Source organism: Mandrillus leucophaeus, unplaced genomic scaffold (genome assembly GCF_000951045.1).
Source record: "Mandrillus leucophaeus isolate KB7577 unplaced genomic scaffold, Mleu.le_1.0 Scaffold225, whole genome shotgun sequence".
In the NCBI taxonomy this organism is placed as follows: domain Eukaryota; kingdom Metazoa; phylum Chordata; class Mammalia; order Primates; family Cercopithecidae; genus Mandrillus; species Mandrillus leucophaeus.
The window spans coordinates 2,874,664-2,884,369 of NW_012102310.1; the positions used below are offsets into that span (position 1 = coordinate 2,874,664).

Consider the following 9,706-nt stretch of genomic DNA (forward strand, 5'->3'; position numbering starts at 1 on the left):
GGTGTGGTGGCATGCACCTGTAATCCAAGCTACTCAGGAGGCTGAGGCAGGAGAATTGCTTGAACTTGGGAGGTGGAGGTTGTAGTGAGCTGAGATCGTGCCACTGCACTCCAGCCTGGGCGACAGAGCAAAACTCCATCTCTAATAATAATAATAATAATAATAATAATAGTAATAATATTTGTAGAATGAATGAGAAAATTAAAAATATTTATAATTACCACAATAAATAAGCATAAGTTGAAACAATTCAAATATCAACTTCCTGAGCTGAGATTTTTTGCAAGAAGCTTGATATTATCCAAAGAGTTAAATTGATACATTATATGAGGTTAAGGTATTATGTTTTGGTGATTTATAGAATTCTGTATGTGCATTATGTTGAAGCAAATTTGATTCTTGAGGTTGAAAACTAAACTAAGGAATGAGGTCATATATACATATATATGACCACATTTTGCATGGAAGTCTGCTATTAAAATAACTACAACATAAATAGTCTACAAAAATCTTACATGAAATTATTAACATTTTCTTAACTGTATTGATGAAGGCATGGAGAACAGATACAAATACATTTTAACTCTCATTCTAATTCTCGTTGAAAAATAAGGGCTGTTTGAATCCTTTGCAAGGATTATGAGGCTACCATAGAAATTAGTAGGAAAAACAGTTCCATGATTGATTAGTGATGTCTGTAATGGATGTGGGAGTGGCCAATTATAAATTATGTTCCATATTTATTATTCCTGAATAAAACATTGCTAAAAGTTTTAAATAATATTTGCTTGTAAGACTATGAGAATAGTTGATTAAATACTATAATTATTTTAACCTTTAAAATTGTTTTATTTACTCTTGATTTCTATGTAAAGTGGATTGAATTTGTTTAATATTATTTCTCTGAATGTCAAATGGTATATTTTGAAATTAGATTTGTTTGATACTTACAGAGATGATATTCAGATTCTACAATATCTTGGGAATCTTCACAAATCTATGGAGCAATAAAAACACTTCAACTGATAATTTATACAGAAAATATGGTACAAGAGAACAGAGTACAGCTTATGGAATGTTAACAAATTTAAGTTCAAATTTCAGCACTTTAATTTACAAAATGTGTAAAGTGCACGAGTTAACATCTAAAGACTTAATTTTTCATATTTGTCAGTTGGTTGTATAGTATAACCTTTGCAGGACTGCTGTGAGGATTGAATAAGATAAACATTATTTGCTGCCAGTTAATAAGGATGTAATAATGACTAGTGTCTGTCTGTTCCCTCCTTTAACATACTTCTGATAATTCCATTCTTGGAACAAGTTCCCTTGCTTAGAAGGTGGGGATATAACATGCCATCGTTTGAAAATGCCGCCCAGCAAATGTCAATCAATTATTTCGTTATTGAACATATACCAGCCCCATGATAGAGAATAAGAATGCAAAAATGAACATAATTCCTACCCTGGAGAACAACAGAGTCTGTTTAGGAGACAGATACTTAACCTGATTAGTTACTGCACCATCAAGATACAATATTCAAGACATGTCAAGGAGATATTCAGAAAGGGGATTCTGAAGTTTAGGATTGAGATTGGGGTTTGAAATATACAATTAGTATAAAAGAAGGAAGGAGTCTATTATATCTGAGATTATAATTTTTAGAATATTTATGGTAACAGCATGAAATTTTGTGGGTGGTGACTGAGTGAACCTGCATTTGGGAAGCAGAAGTAATAGCTGGAGATGTGGCTATTGTGTAAGGAATGCTAAAATGATGAAGTCTGTAAGAAGGGGGTTGCTGACATCTGGAGAAGAGGCATGGCTTGAGATTTTGGAATATGCTGTTTGACTTTAGAAACTGTGAGTATTCTCTTTCCAGACATCTGTGGATATTCTGTAGCACACAGTATCTCCAATTTTATTATGCATAGGAATCACCTGCGGATTCTGTTTAAATGAAGATTCAAATCAGTAAGTCTGAGATGGGATCTGAGGTTTTTATATTTCTAACAAGCCCCAGGTGATGTCAGTGTTGTTTGTCTACAGACCACATTTTGAGTAGTGAGGCTCTAGTGGTTAGTAAAAATGGGTAACCACAGATTCGGCCCTGTTTACCTTAAGAAGCTTTTTTCCCTTATAATAAATGGATTTCATAATTCCATATGAGGATTTACACTGAAGCTGAAATAGGAAGCTCTGGCAGTTTGGATCCTGCTGTGTTTTGATCACCAGATGAATTCCATACTTTAAAAATGGTTGACTGTGTATAGTTTTCTCTTCTTCCCTTCCATGTTTGGGAAAAATAAAAAGCAGCTCCTTGATATTCCAGTTTACTAGAATGATGATCACATACTTCCTTTAGTAGGATCCACAGGGAGCGTCAAAATATTTAATTCTTTTGTGCTTCTGTTTCTGACATCTTTTGCCCACCCATAAAGCTAGTAGGAGTCTAATCATACAGGATTTCAGAAAAAAATGCACTCTTCAATTCAGACATCTAAAAGCCCTTAGTTTACTGCTTTTCTGACTCAGTTTATTTTCCTCCATTGCCTGAGAGCTGTGTCTACATGTCAGCTGTGTCTGCTTTACTAGGACTCGGCAAGTTGGCTGTGCTTACTCACCTGGTTTGTTACTAGTATGTTATAAACTTGAAGCCTGGGAAATGGCATTACAATAGCACTGTGGAGAATAAAACGATTTTCTGCTGTCCAGGGAGGCATAGACAATAATGTTAAGAAAAATAAAGGAGCTATTGAGAAAGATTTTGAATTAGATCAAACAAGTATTGAGAGAAATGGGGAGAGGTTGATTATGTGACAGTTTGAAAGAAAAATAATGAGAGAAAAGTAGAGGCATATTGAAACAGAAGATTTGATATTTCTGTCCACCCTAGATTACCAGTGATTTTTAAGGTTACAGTAATGTTTAGACAACATTGCAAACATTCAACTAAGTCTCCCTTACTCTCTTTCTGATTTCTTTTCAGATGAAAAGACAAAAACAGGGAGAGGCAACAGACATTTAAGTGTAGTTACTAAGGACATAAAAACAGGATGGCAGTAATACTATAATTAGAACCAGCAATTAACAAATGTCTCACTAGCTTACACATAAATACATGTGTGTACAGTGCCTTTACCTTTACACGATATTTCATAAACATTAGGTATTAGGCCAAACCAAACACTTTGCCCTTTGGGCTTCCTGTGGAAGCTAAAGAGCTAGCTAAAACCAACCAACCAACCAACCAAACTAACAAACAAAAATAAATTGTTCTTCCAAGGAGTCCAAGGAGTCCATGCTTCTTGATCTATAAACATCTGAGAGTGGCAGACACTTATGTAGAAAGGCCAGTGACTTTTGACTAGGTGACTCTTAGAAATGCAGTTGGTACAATGTAGTCTGTTAGTAGCTGAGATCATGAAAAATAAAGGACAAAAATCATTAAATTGATAAGACCAATGGGTTAATTGGTGAAATAATATTTATTCTCTATACTGGAAAATAGATCCATGGAATAGTGAAGTTACCTTATAAATAAATCAAACATAAACAATTTTTTATATACTAAGCATTTGTGGCAGTTATACTTGGCAGATAAATTACTTTCGAGAGGATAATAAGAATAGTTCTTATTCTGCTTTTTAAAAACATACTGAATTCCATTTAAATTTCTCATCGATCTGTCAATCTGACTTAACCATTATCACCTCACAATTTACCTTTTTTAAAATTCATATCCAACCATTCCAAGCTCCTAATTCCACTGTTGACTATTTCAAATCAGCTGTTCACCTCATTTTGTTAAAAAAATTAAATATATATCTGTGAAAGATAGAGTTTATTTTTTAATATACTTACAATATTATTCAAACACCAGGGGTTTAGTCTAGGTCCTGCTCTCTGTTGTACAGTAAGCCAATCACTAAAATAACAAGAATTTCCAAGGGAGAAGACTTTACTCAGTTGCTGCAGCTGACAAGAATGGGAGATCAGTCTCAAATTCACCTCTTCAATCAACTAAAACGGGGGGTTTATGTAGTGGGGAAGGAACTGGCTACATGTGGAAAAGCAGGAATTAGGGAAAGGTAAGGAAGAAAAGTTGGTCAACAGGAAATAGGTCATCTGTTAGGAAAACAGGAATTAGCAATGAGTAAGAAAGTAATCATGACAAATGAGGGGCCTGGCATCTCATTGTCTAGATGTGGTGATCTGGTAAGTTTCAGTTTCTTGATCCTATCTGAGAGGCCTAATGGTCAGTTTCCTGAGAAAAGGAACTCAGATAAAACAAATGTAAGTTGCTCAAAATTTAACTGTGAGGATCAATTTCTATGTTTATTCAAAAGAAATTATAACACCAATTTTATGGGACATTTAGGCCAGTTTCAACAATTCAACATAATTATCACACTTAAAAAATTAATGATAATTACTTAGTTTCATTTAACATCCTAGTGTTAAAATTTTCTGAATTTTCTCATAAAGTTGAACAGTTGTTTATTTGAGTCAGAATTCAAATAAGCTTCTGTACATTACAATTGGTTTTAAGTTCTTATAAGACTCTTTAAGTTTTCTCTTCATAATTTTTCTTGCAATTTATTTGTTAAAGAAATTGGGTCATTTGTCCTATTGAGTGCTCCACTGTCTGTGTTTTTATTATTGTATTTCTGTAATATAGATCTTTGAAAATTTGTCTCTATTAATTGTGTTAATAATAGATTTCCTGTTACAACACTTATGGTGCTGGTTTGGTGACATATGACATACTGTGTTTTCAAAATGTATTAGTTTTATTATTTCTTTATTTAATTTTTTATTTTTTACGAGCAGAGTCTCACTCTGTCACCCAGGCTGGAGTGCAATGGTGCTATCTAGGCTCACTGCAACCTCCGCCTCCTGGATTCAAGCAATTCTCCTGCCTCAGCCTCCAAAGTAGCTGGGATTACAGGCTCCACCAGGCCCAGCTAATTTTTGTATTTTTAGTAGAGATGGGGTTTCACCATGTTGGCCAGGCTGGTCTGAAAGTCCTGACCTTGTGATCCACCTGCCTCAGACTACCAAAGTGCTGGGATTACCAATGTGAGCCACTGTGCCCGGCTTAGTTTTATTTTTTAAGAGACAAGAGTAGGCAAATTTCCAATATCTATGATAGTACTGGTACATTTGATGAAGAGATTGCCTTGAATAAATCGCATTATGTTTATAAATTTAAATAACTAAAGTTAAATTAAATTTTTGCATTACATAAAAGGGTACAAAGCATAGTTATGAAAGCTTAGAGATTTAATATGTGTCTAGAAGGTGATAAAATGTTGCATAGACTTGGTGTAATTTAAGGTGATACTTGAAAAATGGTTAGAATTTGGTATAATAGACACAGGTAGGGAGTATTCCCATAGGAGTTATAGCATGAGTAAAGGCACAGAAAAATAGAAAAGTACAAGTGAGATAAAAACCCCTCTTGTCTTTTATCCTGTGACAAAGACAGTAGAACATAAACATAGAAACATAAGAATATTTTATAAGGCTGGGTGCAGTGTCTCACACCTGCAATCCCAGGAGTTTGAGACCATCTTGGCCAACATGGCGAAACACTGCCGCTATTAAAAATGCAAAAAGTAGCCAGGCGTGGTGGTGGGTGCCTGTAATCCCAGCTACTTGGGAGGCTGAGGCAAGAGAATTGCTTGAACCCAGGAGGTGGAGGTTGCAGTGAGCCGAGATTATGCCACTGCACTCCAGCCTGGGTGACAGAGCAAGACTCCGTCTCAAAAAAAGAAATGAAGATTTTTTAGAGGATCTTGAATATCAAAATTTACTTTGAATCTTCACTAATTAGCTGCATGTTTTAGAAAATTTGTTGTATGGCTTTGACCTTTGCTTCCTTCACCTATAATTTCACTTCTCTATTTGAGACAAACAATAATATCAAGACACAAGCCTACATACATTCATTTCAATTCAAATATTTGATTCTGAGGTATGAATTAGATTAGCAATACAACATTTGAATTTCTCTAAGTCAGAGGTATCGTGGGACATATTCAAGGCTTGAGTTAGAGTGATAAACATCGGAATTGATGGAAAACACAGGTACAGATGGAATTGTAGATATTGAATTAGTATGACTAGGTATTGATTTCTCCTCTGTAATAATTGAAAGGGAAATGGAAAGAGTCAGCTGTTGAGATTTTCAGCCTATATTATTAAGAAAATTGTGGTCCTGTGGATAGAAATAAAGAAATTTTAGGAAGGAGCTTATTGAGAGCTGGGGAATAAAAGAAGGAGAATGGAGAGTTTGATGTGGTGAGTTTGAAGCGCACGTAAATGGACAGGTCTTTCAGTTGGTACTGATGGATGGGAATATGAACAGAGGTTAATTTTAGGAGTAGAATTTTAGTTTAAATCTTAGTATAAAGTGAATTATTAAGTAAAAAATGCATAAAAATATTTGAGGAAAGAGGACATACTCTTGAAGGAAAAATAACATGCCTTTAAGAGGTGGGGAAGCAAGGACCCCAAAAAGGAAAGAGACAGTGGGACAAAAATGATGGTGAATTAATTGGGTCAGCTTCCTGGAATGCCAGTCTATGAATAGGAGAGGCTCAAAAAGGAGCAGGGACCAACATGGTTAAATACAAAGACTTTAGAACACAGTGAACTTTGAGGAAAACACTTCAAGATAACAGCTTCACCAATGCAAGAAAGCAGGACAGAAGCTACCTTTTAAGGGATTACAGTGAGAGGGTTTGGTGTAAGAATTCAGGTTCAAAGTAGAGTATTCTTATATAATAAAACAGAAAACACACATGGACCATAAAATGAAATTGATTTTGGCCAAATCATTAAAACTTTATGGACTTTGTTGTTGTTTTTCCAGTTCTATGCTAAGAATTATATTATGGCACTTCTTTAAAATCATGAGGTGGGGGGACCAATAAGGTGGCTTCTGCTCACTAAAAGAAAATATATTGTTTCATTGTCATCTATTTTGCTAATAGGTGTGTTCAATTTAGAGAAAGTAGGGTAGACATAGTGGTAAACAGATAGTTCTCTTACTCTTGAATTGACAAGTAGACTGAGAAGTTCACAAAAGGTTTTTCCTCACTTTGCATGTTTTTATTCTTTAGTTTTCAAAATGCTATTTCACTGAATTGAGACAGTTTGGTTTTTATTTCTGAATTACTTTCTGATAGTGTTATTACTGAAGTAGTTTAGCCAGTTGTGACCAGTTGTTTTGGTGCTCAGTGTAGTGAGAATACAGATTGCGTTATACACAAATAACAATTTATCACATGCCGAATGTACTCTGTGAATCTGAAAGCTCCCTCTGTATGAGGATATATTTCCCTCAAGCCAGGCAATTTTAAGGACCTGCAAGCTCCCACCACAGCCTAGCTCAGTGTAGTAAAAGTTATCTTAGTAAACACATCATCATCCTAAGTAATCCTTTCCTTGACTAAAATACCCCCTGCTTGGCACAGAAGCAATTGGATCAACTGCAGCAGGGCTCCAAGTGATCCCACCCTGATTCCAACACCCCCATGTTGTTCTTGTTTCCTTGGAGGCCTTGAAAACTGTGCATGCACAGCAACTGGGTTCATGTAGAGCCATCCCAATTCATCTGAGAAGTGATTCTCCACTTGGGCATCAACCCATGACCATCACAGGCTATGTGAACATGTCCTGGGTTTATCGGGTCTAACTATATCTTTCAGAACACTGATTCCAGAACTCTTAGGTAACTCAGAGATCAGTTGAAGTTAATGTGTAAATGTGCATTTTATTTATAAAGTATTGCTTTTCAAAATATGGCTTAAATCATGCTTTCTTGTGTGCCTTTGAACAAATATTTTAATTTAAAAAATCATTGAGACATGTAATTACAGAATGCCCAGAAGTTGTCATGAGTATTTGTTAAGTTTGTTTATGAAGAACTTAAGCCTACTTTAATTTCTGTTTGTATATCGATCTTCCCTGAGACAAAACATCTTTTATTGTTTACTCCCTTGAAAATAATCTAGTCCTAGAGGCCAGCAATAACGTATTAGACAGAAACCAGATTATTTAATCACTTGACTTTCAAAATAATATTTAGATTGAAAAAAGCAAATTAGAAGAGTTTACAAAAGGAACTAATGATTGTCATCCCACACTCTTCTTTTTCATTTTAAACTTTTTAAGAAAGTGATCTTTCATCATGTCAGTGAAACTTTAGCTTCCCTGAATTTCACAGTCATTTACAAGGTTGAATTTTTTATATGATGAAATAATACTATTTTTAAAATATTAATAATATTACACGGCCATAACTGCAAAGTCAGTGATAACACATTTTATGACAAGGTGTGTGCTGCATTATTTCATAGTACATTCATAATCCAAGGTCATATCGGACATATAACATTACCATAATTTTCTAATTAATTTGTTCTTTATACCTGTTTATACGTGTTCCAATTGCATTTCATTAATTCATCGTTTTCTTGTAAGTTTGTGCTTTCCTTCCATGTTCAAAGAATCTCTTTAATTCAATTTCTCTGTTTCTCCTCATACAGTCTGGCAGCCAGATATGCAACTCAGTCTAATCACAGTGGAATTGCAACCAGTCAAAAAAAGCCTACTAGGTCAGTTAATATTCTCTAATTTATTGCTTCTTAGTGATATTCAAGTAAATACCCAGTGATATTTTGTCCTATCTTTTTTTTTTTTTAATGATGCACTTCTGAATGAGAAGTTTAGAGCACTAAAGTTTTCCAGGAAGATTTTCATGCACAGTCTCAGGGATGAGCGTGTTTGTGTTAGATAATTACATGGGTTTTGGCATTTTTTTTAGTTTAGTTATATGTAGTGCTATAACTGGGCTGAACTCTAGGTTCTAGGTTTAGAATCAATCAAGAAAACCATTACTTTGAATGCCCAATTCTTTCCAAGTCACATAATCTGGAAGTTATACAACAAAATTGTAATTGCTTTTTGAGATGGGCATGCATTCATTATTGCACATTTTAATGGAGAACTGAAAAGCATTGGTAGATTTTAGTGGGGAAGTTAGTACCAGGTCAGTCTGGACTGTTCTTCTATCTATAATAGTTTAATTTTTTTGCTTCTTTATGACATAGGTATAATAAAGACAACCTGTTATAATAAATGACAGTACCTTATGTACTGTTTGGAAAATAATGACCTATAAAAATGTTTTGAAAGAGTTTGATTTTTAAAAAATGTTAAGTTGCTGAAGGCATGATGGTAGCATGGAACAGCTGAATACAGCCGCAGCAAGAGTTTTGCACCTCTGATTAGTATGTGATCCTTTGTGTCATCTTACTCACTGGGGAAGTATCCAGCAGTGGTTTATTAGCTATTGTTCCATTGATAAATCGTATTATGCAATGTTTGACCACAAGGAATGCGTCTGATGCTTTGACTGGAGGTAGGTGTCTTTCCCCTTGCCTTGGCTTTCTAAGTTATATTCATTTCCAGAGTAGCCAACATGATTCTGGAAAGACAAATTTAAAAGGTATTTAATTAAAAACTAGAATAAATGATATAAATTATGATGGGTAAGGAACAGTGACCTGCTATGCACAATGAGCATTTTTTTGTTTGTTTGTTTGTTTTTGTTTTTGTTTTGAGACGGAGTCTCGCTCTGTCACCCAGGCTGGAGTGCAGTGGCCGGATCTCAGCTCACTGCAAGCTCCGCCT

General features: G+C 34.8%; 1 protein-coding gene across 2 annotated transcripts in view; it reads left to right on the plus strand.

Annotated features, from left to right (window-relative positions):
• NAV3 (neuron navigator 3) overlaps window positions 1-9,706 on the plus strand; it is a 394,671-nt gene that overhangs the window by 155,212 nt on the left and 229,753 nt on the right. For both annotated transcript variants that reach the window (XM_011981392.1, XM_011981393.1), the window contains exon 6: window positions 8,560-8,628. In XM_011981392.1, the coding sequence (XP_011836782.1) occupies window positions 8,560-8,628 (69 nt within the window). The remainder of the gene's footprint in view (window positions 1-8,559; window positions 8,629-9,706) is intronic.